We start from the raw sequence: 17,376 nt of genomic DNA on the forward strand, positions 1-17,376 counted from the left end.
TCCTTTACAGGCAGTCTTATGAATTATTGCCACTGAAATTATGGGTAAAAGAAACAGGTGTGGAAATCACAAGTTCTAGTTGACATTGGCAAAATCTAGCTGTGTAACCTTGGACAAGTCACTTATCCTCTTTGGCTCTCAACTCCCTCATCTATAAAATAAAGGGACTGAAATTCCATAGTTGCTAAAGTCCCTTTCATTGTCTAAATTCTATCTGTCCTTTCTCTAACTGAATGAAAAAATTCAAAATCAAAATACGAAGAACAAAACAGAATTCAACAACAACAACCCTTAAAATTACTGCCACTGGACCTAACAATGGTTGCACAGAGTTAAAGGTCTACTATGGCAGTTTATACTATTTACAAGGTCACAAGTCAAAAAGGCCTGTTACTAAAGCACATAATTCAAGTGGCTCAAGGTCAGAATTTCCACACAAAGATGATCCAAACACCACTGAGTTGCAGTGGAAAAGTACTAGCCTGAGAGTTGGGTTTTAGCTTGATTCAGAGGCTTTTCTTAGGTAACTAATTTAACATACCTTGGTCTGGATTTTTCTCAGGCATGAAATGACAAGGTTGCACTATATTATCTCTAAGACCTTTCCTCAAACCAAAACTCTATGTTTCTACGTGGTTATTCTCAACCTACCCTTTTGTAATGCATTCCTTCCAAAAACAGCTTGGTCTGTTTATAGATTTCTTGGCCTGTCTTGTGGAAGGTCTTGAGAAATTCTATGAACTCCTTAGACACTCTATCCGTTTCAATGCTGGTTTGCCGGTTTATGGAAGGACTGGGAGCTTTTGCTTCCTGAATTTCTGCTGGGAAAATTAAACATAGTAAGTTTCATGACATAAAAGATCCATGCATGGAATTACTTTAAGTATCTTACCTAAGGTTATTTAAATTATGTTTCATCAAAGTTAAACTTGAATTTAAATCATTTTATGTTTGAATGGTTGGACAACTTTCCTTAAAGTAAACTAAATCTGTTTTACAAGTAGGAAGTATGAGTAGACAAAACTACATTATCTAAAAGATACTCCTACTGAAATAAAAGTTGTTCTATTAGTATTTTCTTTGCCAAAATCTATCATGCTTTGATCTATATATTCAATCATGAACATTGAAATGGCACCACTAGGCTTCTCAAAGACTGCTGGAGTTTATAAAACTAGTCAACAAATAGAATCACAATCAATAGAAGCACTGAAACGTTAGATGACTTATAAATGTTAGACAACCTTTCCAAATCCCATTTTACTTGACAAAAAGGCAAAGGTTAATGTGTTTATGTGGAGACTCACAATTATTTACCCACCATTTCCTTGGTGAGTCATACTGATCAAAGTGAAAGAACGCATCCAAAGTATTAATAGCATGATGAACACAACAAAGCATACAATGAAGAGACAAGGGAAACATGCACTACACTATCCCACAGGCTGGGCAGACAATTCTTTCCCCTCTTCAAATAAACACACTGAAAGGAAAATGGGACATTTACACAAGAGAGATAAGGATGTTGTAATAGGCAGTAAGTGCTTTCAGAAAGTATAAACTACCACGTGGTCTTTGACCACATTCTAAGCCTCCTGATTTTGAACTATGCTCTCTAATGTTTATAAGGAATTTAAGTTCCCCATATCTCAATGATTTCCAAAAAGAAAAGTAATTTTTTAAAAAGTATGTTTTATTTTTTTTTTTTGAGACGAAGTCTTGCTCTGTCGCCCAGGCTGGAGTGCAGTGGCATGATCTCAGCTCACTGCAACCTCCACCTCCCAGGTTTAAGCGATTCTCCTACTGGGCTACTCAAGTCTCCGAGTAGCTGCTTTCTCTACAAAAAGTAAGAACATGAGCCAGGCATGGTAGTGCATACCTATAGTGCCAGCTATTTGGGGGGGCTAAAGCAGGAGGATCGCTTGAGCCCAGGAGTTTGACACTGCAGTGAGCTACAAGATCATCCCACTGCACTCCAGCCTGGGTGAAAGAATCAGACCTTGTCTCTTCAAAAAAAAAAGAAAAAAAAAAAAAAAAACAGTAAGGTATGTACACTGTGCTATGTTTTATGTAAAATAGGGGGTAGTGGGATAAGAATATATGTGTTTATAACTCAGAATAAAAGCACAAAAGGATACACAAGAAACTAGTAACAAAAGTTGTCTGAAAGTGGGAGAAACAAAGCAGTGGTGCTTAGGAACTAGATGGGCAAGAGACAAACTAGAAAGGAAATTTCTGACCATACCTGATATGTTAGAACCATTTGGATATACTATTTTTTAAGTACATAAATAAATCAGGTACAACCTAATTCAAAACAAAAAATGCAACATCTTTTCTAAAATATTTTTTATCTCAATGGAAAACCAAAGATTGTGTTGACATCAGTATGATTAGAAAAAAATTCTTTAGTGTTTGAAAGTGAAACCTTCTCTGATAATTCTTCTAGTCATGATGGAATACTCTGATGGCATTCAGGTTTACCCTACTATCTTAACAATTGGAAGGTCAGACAAATATATGAACAAAAGGTTTTCAGACACTGGATGACAGACAAACAGCAGATTAACTCCTGAAAGAAGGGAAACAAACACAGTCTGTCCTAGAGTGTCCCAGCTCACTGCTGGGAGAGTTTTAAAGTCTTGGCACAGAGAGAGACCACTCAAACAGAGCCTAGCTGACTTGCTGAATTGAGGAGACAGCATTTGGAGTTCAGGGAGGCCAATGTGATCAGAATTTGCATGGCAAAATATCATGCAAACGCTACGGAGGGGAGAGGGCTACATAGAAAAAGCTCCAGGTATCTGCAGAGGGTTCCCTTGAGTGTGGCTGACCACTGCACATGTGTATGAGGAAACTACCCAAGATGAGAGAAAGAACCACCAAGTAACATGTAGAACCACAGCACAAAGGACAGGAGGAAGAAACATAAGAATCCTGTTTAGGAAGGGGAGCATCACACACCGGGGCCTGTTGGGTGGTGGGGGACAAGGGGAGGGATAACCTAATTAGGAGAAATACCTAATGTAGGTGATGGGTTGATGGGTGCAGCAAACCACCAAGGCATGTATATACCTATGTAACAAAGCTGCATTCTGCACGTGTAACCCAGAACTTAAAGTATAATAAAAATAAATAAATAATAATAAATTACATTTAAAAATTCCCATCTAAGATTATTTTATGTAAAGTGGTATAATACTATTGTTTTAAATTTTTTTTCTTTTTTCTATAAAGTGGTATAATACTACTTGAAGGTAGGTAAGTTAAAGATGTATTCTATAAACCCCAGAACCAGTAACAAAAACAAAACAGAACAAAGAGGTATAGCTAACAAGCTGATAGTGGAGATAAAGATGTGGTCATAAAGAAGGCAAGAAAAGAAGAGAAAAGGAACTAAGACAAGTTGGGATAAATACAAAGAGCAAGATGGCAGGGGTAAACCTTCCCTTATCAAAAATCACATTAAATATACGTGCTATAAACAGTCTGATAAAATGTCACAGATTATCAGATTAGATTAAAAAACAAGACCCCACTTCATGCTGTCTGTAAGAAATTAACTTTAAATATAAAGATACAAATATGTTAAATACTAATGAAAGGAAAAGGATACTCTGGAACAATGAAAAAGAGCTTAAGTGGTTATACCAACATTAGACAAAGTAAACTTAAGAACATGGACCATATTACCAAGAACAAAAAGGGGCAACTCATCATAAAAAAGGAGTTAATTCTTCAAGAAGTCACAGCAGCCCTAAATATGTATATACTAATAACTGCTTCAAAACACATAAAATCTGACAAAGCTGAAAGGAGAAACAAATTCACAGTATTTGGAGGTTTCAATTTTCCTCACTTAGTAATTGACAGGTGATTTTTAAAAAGTCAGTAAAGACAGAAGACTTGAACAATGCTATCAACCAACTTGACCTATCTGACTCTGATAGAACACTCAACCCAATAAAAACATAATACATACTCCATTTGACAAAATAATAATGGTAGTAACTTACATATAGATAATGCCTATTATGCACTAAGTACTTTTACAATGCTATTTTGTATAATCCTCACAAGTCTATCAGGGTGTACACTTATGATATTTACAAATGAAGAAGCTGAGGCTTGAATATGTTAAGTAACTTGAATAACGTTGCAGTCACTTACAAAGAATGGAATTTGAACCCAGGTCTGTGTACTTAAATCCAAAGCCTGAGTTGTTGACTATGTAACAACTGACTATGAGGTAGTACAACTACCTCAGTAAGCCAAAGAGAGGACTGAAGACTCTTCAGAAGAACACCAATTCCTCTGACTTTGGAGGTCTGTACATCAGTCAAAACACAGGAAAACCCTACTCATTTCCTTGATTGCTTTGCTTACAACATGCCACCCTCCCACACATACTTTTCCAAAGAGACACTTTTGCTTTAAAAAAAAAAATCCCCTTTTAAAATGTAAATGAGGATTAACTCTATTAGCTAGTTATGATCATACAAGTTACTAAAATCAACACTTGGTTGTTTTTCTCTAAGCTTCCTAAAAATCAATCCCTACTAAGAGGCCAGAAGTTTGGATTAAAGAGTGGAAAGTGAGAGACAGCTCAGGTGTTCGGTACGAAGGGAGGAGGTGAGTTATGTTTGAACAGCCAATAGGGATTCCGTGTGTAAGATGAAAGAAGCGAAGAAGTAGGAAAATATGGAAAAGAACAACCTCACCCACGTTACAGTTCATAGTCTTGGCTAGGGCTCAAATGGCAAGAGCTTGCTCTTCAACTTAAAGTCATCTTGTGTTTTTGGTTCTTTTTTTTTTTTTGAATCAGGGTCTCGCTCTGTCACCCAGGCTGGAGTACGGTTGCATGATCACAGCACGCTGCAGCCTCAACCTCCCAGGCACAAATGATCCTCCCATCTCAGCCTCCCAAGTAGTTGGGGCTACAGGCACTAACCCAGCTAATTTTTTAATTTTTTTTTTTTTTTTTAAAGATGGGGGTCTCACATTGTTGCCCAGGCTAGAGTGCAATGGCGTGATCTTGGCTCACTGAAATCTCCACCTCCCGGGTTCAAACAATTCTCCTGCCTCAGCCTCCCAAGTAGCTGGGATTGCAGGCACGTGCCACCACCCCCAGCTAATTTTTGTATTTTTAGTAGAGACAGGGTTTCACCATGTTGCCCAGTCTGGTCTCGAACTCCCGACTCAGGTGATCCACCTGCCTCGGCCTCCCAAAGTGCTGGGATTACAGGCGTGAGCCCCTGTGCCAGCCGTATTTCTCTATTTTACTAAATTAACGCACAGATTATGATTTTTTGTTCAATCAGTTATACTTCATTTATTGTCCTTATTTATAGATTTCTTCATTTTATTTTATTTATTTTTTAAGACAGAGTCTCGCTTTGTTGCCCAGGCTGGAGTGGCACGATCTCAGCTCACTGCAACCTCCACTCCCCGGGTTCAAGCGATTCTCCTGACTCCGACTCCCAAGTAGCTGGGATTACAGGTGCACACTTCCACACCTGACTAATTTGGTATTCTTAGTAGAGACGGGGTTGTGCCATGTTGGTCGGGCTGGTCTTGAACTCCCGACCTTAGGTGATCTGCCCGCCTCGGCCTACCAAAGTGCTGGGATTATAGGCCTGAGCCACCATGCCCGGCCTTATTGTCCTCATTTATTTTGACATTCAAATTATCCCAGACTTGGCCAGTGGAAACCCCTCCAAGCTGGCTTCTGAATCTTCTGAAATGTCCCCAAAATACTGAAGGGGCCCTTTTTTCCCTACTCCAGCCCCAGAATCAGTCACTTCTCCAAGAAGCCCTGATTCACTTTAATGAATAATAGGTTTACATTCTAAGGTCTGGGTGTATTGGTATTTTAACTCTAAAAATGAAAAGATATGCTTTGGAGGATCACTGTCTTCAGATCCGTTCATGAAAGAGGTACACAAGATTCTATGTGGGATGACAAGATTATAGGCATTCTGAAAGAAAAGGGCACTTTGGGATGTATAAGCAAGTATCTCAGCTTGGCCAACCACTACGACTTCCTCTATACAGATCACTCACCCTGACTGTGGAGACTAAAACACTTTAACTGAGTCTTTACAGTCAAGATATTCCATTTACTTTCTCTGAAAGCGTATCCAACTCTAAAAGAATGTGAAAATATACTTCAAATTCCTTAGAAGGTTATTTGTATTTTGTCTGCTACCAAGCTGCTATGTATGGCATAAAAACTTTCCTTTATGCTACTAACAGAAGCAAGTAAAACACCAACAGCAAGGGCATCATGGACTAAAGAAGATCAAGAATACAGAGTCCAAAAAGTCTGTTTCTAGTCTAGACTCAATACATTAAAACTGCACTTAGGCTAATCTTATCCAAACACAATGGCCAAACAAAAGTAATCAGTGTGAAATGCAAAATTTACCTGGCTAAGTTATATTAAGTGATCTGTGAAACAAAGATACAATGGAATCTTCTTTTCTAACATGAAATTTTAAAATACTTTGAGGTCTTTATCCCCAAAGCTTTCTACAGACAAAAAGCAACTAAAGAACAAACAATCTAAAGTACAAATCTAACATTCAAAAAGATGGGGGATGGGAGGAGACAAGAACAAAGGTAAAAATCATTCTGCATACATATTTTTAGAACAAAATTCACTTGGATTCTTTTTTAATTAATTAATTAATTTTTTGAATGGTGTCTCACTCTGCTCCCTAGGCTGGAGTGCAGTGGCACAATCACAGCTCACTGCAGCCACTAACTCCTGGGCTCATATAATCCTCCTACCTTAGTCTTCCAAGTAGCTGGGATTATAGGTAGGTAAAAGTCACTGCACCCAGCTCCAGAAATGTTTCTTTTTAAAGTACAGACTCTGCATTAAATTGTAAATTTTCTTTCCACAGTATAATGCACACTGTAAAGAGGCTTTTGGGACACAGGTTTTTAAAACCACCAAGGAGAGTCAGCAAATATAAATGACTATTATGTATTTAAGTAACAGAAACTTAATTTCATATATATATATTTACTATTATACACATTAAATAACCTGGGTTTCTGAAGTATACACACTGGATAAAGGAATATAATGGAAAAATATTGACCCAGGATTTAGGAGACATGAGTTCTCATGCACAAACTCATTGTGCAACCTCGGGTAAATTAGTTAACCTTTATGGACTTTCATACTGTCATCTGCAAAATGAGGCTATTGGAGCTGATAATTTTATACTTGTTTTACTATTTCATCTGTTATCATAAATACTTATCATTTCACTACATATCATCAAGAAACAGACCTTAAGCTAAATAGGAATGAGTATTCTTCATAGTAAATGCCCTTGTGCTCCCTGCAAGATTATTCTATCAGAAAAATAACTTGCATTTTTAAACAGCTAACACTTACTGGAGATCTAGTGTGTGTGTCAGGCACTGTGCTAAGCTCTTTACATGCATTAACTCATTGAATCCTCATCACATGCCTCTGGTAGGTATTACTGTCCCTCAGTGTGGACAGGACTCGGAGAGGTTAGTCTGTCCAAGGTCACAAAGCTGGTAAACACAAAGCTAGGGCTCAAACCAGGAGTGACTCCAAAGTCACCTTACTACCTGGCTATTCCACCTCCTAATAAATAAATCATGAGCCCAATACATTCTTAATTAATCTCTGGCAGGTACTAATTTTTCTCCTTTAGTAGAGACAAAATTGCTACAACTGGCAGCCAATCAAGAAACAACTTCAAATTAATCATGTAATCAATCTTTTTTCTTTTCTTTCCTTTTTTTAGACAGGGTCTTGCTCTGTCACCCAGGCTGGAGTGCAATGGCACGATTTCGGCTCACTGCAACCTCCTCCTCCTGGATTCAAATGATTCTCCTGCCTCAGCCTCCTGGCCTCAGCTGGAACTACAGGCACATGCCACTGTGCCTGGATGATTTTTCTATTTTTTGTAGAGACGGGGTTTCACCATGTTGCCCAGACTGGTCTCAAACTCCTGAGCTCAGGTGATCCATCTGTCTTGGCCTCTCAAAGCACTGAGATTACAGGCTTGAGCTACCGCACCAGGTCTGGTATCCATGTCTTAAAGAGAAGTGTGTTTTTGGTTATGAGCAACATTTCCTTTTAATAAAACAAAAGGAAACAGCAAAAGTCACAAAACCTAGAAGACCAGCAAGTATCTTAAGAAGTAACACTGTCTTATTATTCCCCCGGCCTTCAGGGGAGACCTCATTACAATTATCCCACGGTAAGAACGGGGGAGCAAGTGAGGGGGCTCCCAGAGAACAGGTCTTCTGACAGCATCAGTGTTGGTTCCCAGTCTCCCTCATTATTTCGCTTTGACTGCATAACTCTGAGTACCAACATAAATTTTCAGAGACCGAGGCCTAACAACACAGATTCATTCTTGCTTCATGTTGGGCCACTTCAACTAGCTAGTCTGCTCAATGGTAGAACAACTGTGACTTAAGTGACAATCCTCTTGCTGGTTATATGGCATTTTAAAAAGCAGGGTGAATATGATCACCTACATACAAATCCATGCACTGGAAAATAGCTACTATGGCTCACTTTCATCCCCGCAAGAGCCCAGCGTGGGCCTTTTCCTATATGTTCTCAATACACTTCCTCAAGACACAAGCTGTCTCTCAAATAAGCTCTCGGGCAGAAAATCTCTCTCCTAGATGATTTTCAAGCCTAGAAATCACCATTTCTGACAAGCTATGAACAATGAGGGTATTATGCCACAGAACAAACCAGGATCCACAAATAAAGGCACAAAAACCAAAATATCCAAAGAGATAGTCATTTGGATAGCGATGAATTTCATAAACAAAACTACCTATTTCAATTCTTTTGATTCCTCCTATAAGCAAATTTCTCTAAAACACAATGTCTTTCAACCAAAGAGAGTATTGATTTCATATATTGTCTGACCCTCAAACCCAATTTCAGTCTCAAATCTGAGCTGATGTTCTCAAAAAGCTGACAGAAATTACAAAGCTGAGCCTATGAGCATTGGGGACCTCCTCTGTGTCTCACTCAGGCAGAGAAGAAAAAAAAGAGTATCAGAACATTACCCTTCTTTGATCCGACCCTGGAAGACGCACTGAAGAATTTCTTCACTGTGGTAACTTTGCGGGTCTTCTCGTTGGTTTTCTTTTCTTCAAACTTGGAGAATGTGAGGGATTGGGCCCCTTGGCTGCTCTGACTGCTGGCAAAGGCCTCTTCTTCCTCCCGCTGGAGTCTGCAATTCAAGAGAGGATTAGAATGATCTAGATATTCTCCAAGGTTTCTCTGTATCTGAAGGTTATTACTCCATTAATTCAGGAGGATCTAAAGATTTTAAACCTAGGGACTAAATATACCAAATCAGTTTGAGGTCTCACATAGCTACAGGATAGACTGCTCTTCATGCATTACAGATTTCAAATGGGGTCTTCTCATACTCATTCAGCAACCACTCTAGGGTTACATGAAAGAAATCAAGTCTAGTCCTTTTCCCTAACAAGCTCAAGGCTGGAACAGACAAAAAGGTTAAGTAAACAACTGCTACATAATGGGACAGCTGCTACATCAGAGAGTAAAAATTGAGTGCTGTGAGAACACAGGAAAGAACAACTCAATCTGCTGGGGGAGTCTGACGAGGCTTTACAACAGTGATGTTTGGGTGGGGTCTTAAAGGATAAATAGGATCCTTTTTTTGGTTGTTTTTGAGACAGAGTGTCACTCCATCACCCAGGCTGGAGTGTAATAGCACGGTATCAGCTCACTACAACCTCTGCCTCCTGAGTTCAAGCGATTCTCATGCCTCAGCCTCCCAAGTTATTGGGACTACAGGCACACACCACCACGCCTGACTAATAAGGCTGACTAGGATTCTAAGTGAAAGGGCATTCCAGAAAGAAGGAACTACAAATGTGCAAGCCTGTGGTTTGCTTCACAACAAGCTGAATGTAGCCAGAGCACTGGGGGTGTGATGAACTGTGATACTGGATACACAGGAAGGCACCAGAGGGTAGGGAATCTTGATTGCTAAGCCCACTATTCTGGATTTCATCATGTGGTGGGGAAGCAAGAAAGACTGTAAATCCAAGAAGTTATCGTTGTCAGATCTGTGCTTTAGAAGGATCATGCAGGTAGCTGTGTGAACAACTTGAAGGGTAGAGAAACTAGAGACAGGGACAAGAAGTAACAGTATATTATAAAGGTTTAACTAAAAGGAAATAAGCACCTGGAAAATAGGAGTAGAAAAGGTAAAATTCAAAAGACTTTTCTGAGTTGGAAGAAACAGAACTTGGTCAAGTTGTAGGTAGCATGGGAGATGAAAGAGAAATCAAGAATGAAACCAAGGATTTTTAGCTAACTTGGTAAACAATGATGCCATTAATTGACTCAGGAGAAGCGTTAGGAGGAAAATGTTAAGAATGGGGAGAATAATAAATAAAAGCAATAAATTTGGCTTTGGATTAGCTACATGTGAACCACCTGTATTAATTCCCAAACACAGGCCAGGTGGGGTGGCTCACGCCTGTAATCCCAGCACGCTGGGAGGCCAAGGCAGCCGGATCACTTGAGCTCAGGAATTTGAGACCAGCCTGGGCAACATGGTGAAACCCTGTCTCTACATAAAATACAAAAATTAGCTGGGTGTGGTGGCAAACTTCTGTAGTCCTAGCTACTTGGGAGGCTGAAACAGGAGGATCACTTGAGCCTAGGAAGCAGAGGATGCAGTGAGTTGAAACTGCACCACTGCACTCCAGCCAGGGTAACAGAGCAAGACCCTGTCTCAAAAACAAACAAACAAACAAACAAAAAGCACAAACACTATCTAAAAGACAATGATTTTCCAAGTATGATTCCCCAGACAGCAGCAGCAGCATCACCAGGCAACTTGTCAGAAACGCAAATTCTCTAGTCTTACTCCCAAGCCACTAAAATCAGAGACTCTGTGGGTAAGGTCCAGCAATCACCGCTTTTACAAGCTTTCCGAGAGATTTAGCAGGGTCACAATTAAAAGCAGTAAGAAATAGAAACAAAAATCACAGGTGGAGGTGCTAAGTCTGAGGATGGAATCGGGACCCCTCTTTCTCTGGGATAGACAAGAAGTTAATATAAAGGTATTAGGACATTTTTATGTGGTGAGGGGAGGAAGCTGAGGGAGTTCGTGCCTAGCGGCCTCTACTCTGTTTTTGAAACAGGATCCGCTACTGACAACGTCAGGCATGCAGTGGAAACCCTGAGGAGATCATTCACGTTCTGGGTTAAAATTTTCTCTTTGATTGACCACAGTCACCGAAAGCAATGTGTGATTTCTAATTCTCTGGGTTTACCACAGATGACAGCAAAGGAGTCACTCAACAAATATTGGCTGACTGGATGAAAAAAAAAAAAAAAAAACTAGCTAGAGGAGTTGGCAGAATTCCATTTGACTTTCTTCTGTTGAAGCAGTTTTAGAATTTCTAGAATGCTCTGGCAAAGAATTAACATTATTCATGGCATTTTATTAGTTACTATGCTCACTAGCCATCCCATCATTTATTTATTTATTTATTTATTTATTTATTTATTTATTTTTTGAGACAGAGTCTCACTCTGTCTCCCAGGCTGGAGTGCAGTGGCACGATCTCAGCTCACTGCAACCTCCGATACCTGGGTTCAAGCAACTCTCCTGCCTCAGCCTCCCGAGTAGCTGGGATAACAAATGCATACCACCACGCCCAGCTAACTTTTTTTAATATTTTTAGTAGAGACGGGGTTTCACCATGTTGGTCAGGCTGGTCTCGAACTCCTGACCTCAGATGATCCTCCTGCCTCATCCTCCCAAAGTGCTAGGATTACAGGCGTAAGCCACTGCACCCGGCCCATCGTTTAATTTTTAACATCATTATATTTCCAGATAATACCAAATGCCTTTAACTAACCTAATTTTTAAATAAAAGTTAAATTTCTACAATGCAATGACTATGTATACAAGTCAACAGATTTCTACTACTGTGTTTTATCACTGAGCTAGATGCCATGCTAAATATATATTAAAAGAATGAGGGAAATAATGCTTGATGAGTGCCATTTCCAAGCCCTGCACTGGGTACGTCAAATTTATTAGCTCATTTAATCTTCACCAGGAAATATGCCTATCTCCATTCTTCCACTCCAAGGAGCTTATTGTCTACATTTGAGAACTAAAACTAACACAACCCAAAGAAAATAATCAGAAGACAAACACAAAATGAAGAAACTACTGAAAGCTGTTCATTAAAAGTTGACTGAGAAGAAGAGAGGAAAACATCCTTTTCCTTAATATTAAACTGACTTGCTGATAGCTCAAAGCAGAAGTGAAAAAATGTATTTAGACGGTGACAGAACTATGTATCCAGTCATGTCACTGTTCAACCGCCCCTAGTTAAGTCCTTTTACCGCTCCGCCAGCTCCCAGTCCTCCTGAATCTGCTTCTGCCTGGCTTTGTGGTACTCTTCCCTCCAGCACTTGGAGCAGAAACCCTGCCAGGCAGGGTTGCCGTAGTAACCACATCCTTTCTTGCACAGGAGATCCGATTGATCCACATGAATTCCTCGGCGTTCAGACTTAAGGCTCATCTTCTTCCTGCTAACCAACGAACAAACAAGAAAGTGCTGTTGAAAATGAATTATCATTCTACTAACTAAAATCTTACCAATTATGAACAAAAAGTGAGTGATTCCATTATCTTCAAGCTGTTAAGAGAGGGAAGGAGGGAATGAAGGAGGGAGGGAGAAAGGGGAGGAAGGAAAAAGAATGTTAAATATAGTAAATTCCTGACACAGCCAGATTAAAGAAAGACTTATTCCCTGCCAAAAATACAAAAAAAAAAAAAAAAATTAAGAAAGGACTAACATTAGATTAAAGACCTAAATGTAAAGGCTGGAAACTAGAAAACTCCTAGAAAAAAACTTAGGGGAAAAGCTTCCCGACACTGGAGTTTGCAATGACTTCTAGGATATGACACCAAAAGCACAGGCAACAAAAGCAAAATCAGACAAATACATTATATCAAACTTGAAAATGTCTGCACAGGCCGGGCGTGGTGGCTCACACCTGTAATCCCAGCCCTTTGGGAGGCTGAGGAGGGTGGACAACAAAATCAGGAGATCGAGAGTATCCTGGCTAACACAGTGAAACCCTGTCTCTACTAAAAATACAAAAAAATTAGCCGGGCATGGTGGTGGGCGCCTGTAGTCCCAGCTATTCAGGAGGCTGAGGCAGAGCTTGCAGTGAGCCAAGATCACGCCACTGCACTCCAGGCTGGGTGACAGAGCAAGACTCCGTCTCAAAAGAAATAAAAAATTTTTAAAAATTAAATGTCCACACAACACAGGAACCAACTGACAAGAGTAAAAAGGAACAACACACAGAATGGGAGAACTTATCTGCAAACCATATATCTAATAAGGGGTTAATATCTAAAATATAAAGGAACTCCTACAACTCAATAACAACAACAACAACAAAAAACCCAAATAATCCGATTAACAAATGGGAAAAGGACTTCAATAAACAATTCTCCAAAGACATACCAACAGCCAACAAACATGAAAAAATGCTCAACATCACTAATCATCAGGGAAATGCAAATCAAAATCACAATGAGATATCACCTCACACCCATTAGGATGGCTACTGTAAAAAAAACAAACCCAGGCTGGGCATAGTGGCTCAGGCCTGTAATCCCAGCACTTTGGGAGGCCAAGGTAGGAGGATCACTTGACGCTAGGAGTTCAGGACCAGCCTGGGCAACACAGCAAGACCCCATCTCTACAAAAAACACAACTAGCTGGGAATGATGGTGTATGCCTGTAGTCCCAGCTACTTGGGAGGCTGAGACAGAAGGATCACCTGAGCCCAGGAGTTGGAGGCTGCAGTGAGGTATGATCACACCACTGCACTCCAGCCTGGGTGACAGAGCAAGGCCTTGTCTAGAGAGAAGAGAAGAGAAAAAAATTGAAATAATACCTTAAGTTCCAACGTCAGTTTTCTTTCCTACTGTATAATACTTAAACTCATTTGTTCATAGTCTCACAGTTGTAAGGTAAATCAGGTAAATCGCTATGCAACAATTTCCCTTCAAACCGAAACCACATGGTCTTCATTCTTCTCCACATAAATAAACTGCCAAACAAGCACAGAAAAAAAGCAGCACTCCACACCATTCATTCAAGAAGACTCACATGTGCAGAAAAAATTAACCCCTATATCTTGGGGATCTTATTAATTTAACTCAAACATTTACTAAGTGCCAACTGTGTGCAGAGAATTGAGCTAGATGGCACTGGTGATGCAACTGATAGAACACGTCCTTGCCCTCATGAAGCTCATAACCAAAAGTACAGGCAGATTGAAAAACGCGGAAAAAGAGAAAGTGTTAGGAAACTGTTAGGGAGCAACAGACATAGGAATTCTGACTTAGGGAGTATAGAGAGACCACTTGGGGATGCTGGCGATAGACCTTAAAGAGCCTTGTGTTGAAAGGGTCTTGGAAGGATGACAGAAAGAGGGAGGACATTCTGGACAGGAAGAATGCCTTTCACAAAAAGCTCAGAAGCAAGAAGGCAAATGTAAAATATGAATGATGTAGTATAGTCAGAAGGTAAACTAAACAACTTAGGTGGGAAGTCAAATCATGATGGCTTTTTAAAACTCTAAGCTACAGAGTCTGGATTGAAAGTCACCACTGAAAGCTCCCGAAAAGGGGAAAGCATGATAAGATCTGTATCTGAAGACACAAAACTTGAGATGTAGAGTTCTGTCTTCCAGAAAGACCAGGTGAGAAGGAAAATAAATCCTCTCCTGCAAAAGCAACTGTAAAGATGGACAAAACTTCCACTTTCTGCAATGCATCTACGTCCAGGCCAAGGAATTAACTCAAATTTCAAGCCCTCCCCTCTAACCTCACTCTTATTTTTACAAGGTTCTCCTGTGTCTCCTCTGTGTATGCACAGGCTCTGCTGATCAGAGTGGAAGCCTAACTAAAGACTGAGATGTCTGAGCACAATCTCAATCTTTGTCTGAACAAACAACAATCTTTGGCTGAACATTAAGGTGTGCAGACACACGGGTGACAGCTAGAAGGAAGTCAGGCATAAATGAAAACATGGAAGAAAAACTGAGCACAGCGACTGCAGTTGCTGAGGTGAGAGGCCTCACAGATTTCATCCAGCTATCAAACCTGGACAGTATGCACTGTGCACTATTTTTGAGGATTCTGAAAGGCAAAATGGAGAAGTGGGGAAGACCAGAATTGGAAGTTATCACCCAGCCGTCTAAGAGATTACCACTTTCTCCCATCCAATACCACCAGCCAAACTGGAAATGGGCCCCACAGCACAGAGAAAGCTCCTCTAGTTTGGGCTCCAGGCATGTGAAAGGGAACTCCTAACAGCCAGAAAGAATATGGGGATCCCCCCACTTACCATCTCCCCCTTCTCTTGAGCCACAGTGCCCAGCAATCGTGCGCTCTGTCTGCAGCTATGGCTGAAATAAGAGTGCAGGAGCCAAACCCTGAATCAGGAGAACTATCAATTTTTCCCAATCTCCATCCTTGGCCTCAAATATGCCGGCAGTGGTGGAAAGACATGGCAGAGTGGGGTAACTGAATCCACAGTTTTCTGGACAAAAGAAAGAAAATATGAGCTTCTGGGGAACAAAAAGTGTCGGAAAAATTGCTGAGGAGAACTCAAGAAAGCAATTTCTAGGCTTACTCTTAAGCTGCACATGCATGGATCTGATGCAATTGAGTACCAAAGGTTTCTAATTGGGACTAACAGAGACCACTATGCAGGTCTCAGATCAGCACATACATGAAACAGATGGAAACAGCACTACAAAACTCTGAACAACGAACTGACATTAAAGCCACAGCCCACAGAACCTGCATCCCAAATCTGGCAACAAAACAAAACATTTTGCTCTGGGAAAAACTGTTTAGAAAACAAAAAGACAAGCTACATACAGAATGGGAGAAACTACTTGCAGCAAATCACATATTTGGCAAAGAACTTACATACCCAGAATGTATAAAGAACTCTCAAAACTCAGTTGTCAAAAAACAAACCACCCAATTTAAAAATGAGCAAACAACCTCAAGAGACACTTTAACAAAGAAGATATATACACTGGTGTCCCACATTTCCTTAAGAGGCCTTTGCTACATACTGTCCAGTCAAGGATGCTTGTATACTGAACATCCTTACAAGAGAAAGATGACAGCTCCTTCCACAGCAGAAGACAATTTGTTAAGTGTCCAGTACAGTAAATATAATGTCTCCCTTCACATCAAAGGTTTGAAACGTTTGTTTGCAATCCCTCTCCTGGGTATTTCCTCTAGAGAAATAAAAACTGCTATTTACAAAATTCTATACACAAACAATTATAGTAGCATTATTTGTGATGACAAAAAATGACAACCAAAATATCCTTCGATGGGTGAATGAATAAACAAACTATGGTACATCCATACAACAGAATGCTACTCAGGAAAACAACAACAACAACAGGTATCAGTACACCCAACAACTTCGACGAATCTCAGAGGCTTTATGCTGATAGAAACCAGCACCTTAGTACCTTCTGGCTGCAGTAACAAAATACCATAAACTGGGTAGGTTATAAAAAACAGAAATTTATTTCTCACAGTTCAGGAAGCTGGCAAGTTCAAGATCAAGAAGTCAACAGATGTTGGTGTCTGGTGGTTCAATGAAGGTACCTTCTCTCTGTGTCCTCACATGGTGGGAGGGGAGACGGGCTAGGCTCTCTGCAGTCTCTTATAAGGGCACTTACAAGCCCCAGTCATGAGGGCTCCACTTTCATGAACTAATCACCTCCCAAAGGCTCCACCTCCTAGTAGCATCACCTTGTGGTTTAGAATTTCAACATATGAATTTGGGGGACACACAAAGATTCAGACCATAGCAGTCATCTTAAAAGTTTACATACTGTATGATTTCATTTAGGAACTAGGGGTAGGGTAGGAAAGGATGTGACTATAAAGGACTAGCACAAGAAAGTTTTTTGGGGTGATGAAACTGTTCTGTATTCCGATTGTGGAAGTGTTTACATAAACCTAATAAAATTTAAAAATTCGCAGAACATTATACTCCTCCCAAATCAATTTTACTCTACGATTTAAAAAAAAAAACAAAAACAAAAAACCTCGGCCGGGCACAGTGGCTCACACCTATAATCCCAGCACTTTGGGAGGCCGAGGCAGGTGGATCACCTGAGGGCAGGAGTTCGAGACCAGCCTGGCCAACATGGCAAAACCCCGTCTCTATTAAACACACAAAAATTAGCTGGGCATGGTGGCAGACGTCTGTAATCCCAGTTACTTGGGAGGC

At 40.2% G+C, this 17,376-nt stretch overlaps 1 protein-coding gene across 22 annotated transcripts in view; it reads right to left on the reverse strand.

Annotated features, from left to right (window-relative positions):
• RABGEF1 (RAB guanine nucleotide exchange factor 1) overlaps positions 1 to 17,376 on the reverse strand; it is a 172,276-nt gene that overhangs the window by 31,230 nt on the left and 123,670 nt on the right. For 8 of the 22 annotated variants that reach the window (XM_054560462.2, XM_054560460.2, XM_054560458.2 and 5 more), the window contains 3 exons: positions 12,425 to 12,613; positions 9,085 to 9,251; positions 652 to 821 (listed from right to left, as the gene is read on the reverse strand). In XM_054560462.2, the coding sequence (XP_054416437.1) occupies positions 652 to 821; positions 9,085 to 9,251; positions 12,425 to 12,603 (516 nt within the window). In that variant the 5' untranslated portion in view covers positions 12,604 to 12,613. Of the gene's footprint in view, positions 1 to 651; positions 822 to 9,084; positions 9,252 to 10,651; positions 10,789 to 12,424; positions 12,614 to 15,453; positions 15,649 to 17,376 lie in introns of those variants that run through there. The other 14 variants (XM_063725698.1, XM_024250241.3, XM_063725702.1 and 11 more) reach the window with 10 other exon arrangements.

Source organism: Pongo abelii, chromosome 6 (assembly GCF_028885655.2).
Source record: "Pongo abelii isolate AG06213 chromosome 6, NHGRI_mPonAbe1-v2.0_pri, whole genome shotgun sequence".
In the NCBI taxonomy this organism is placed as follows: Eukaryota; Metazoa; Chordata; class Mammalia; order Primates; family Hominidae; genus Pongo; species Pongo abelii.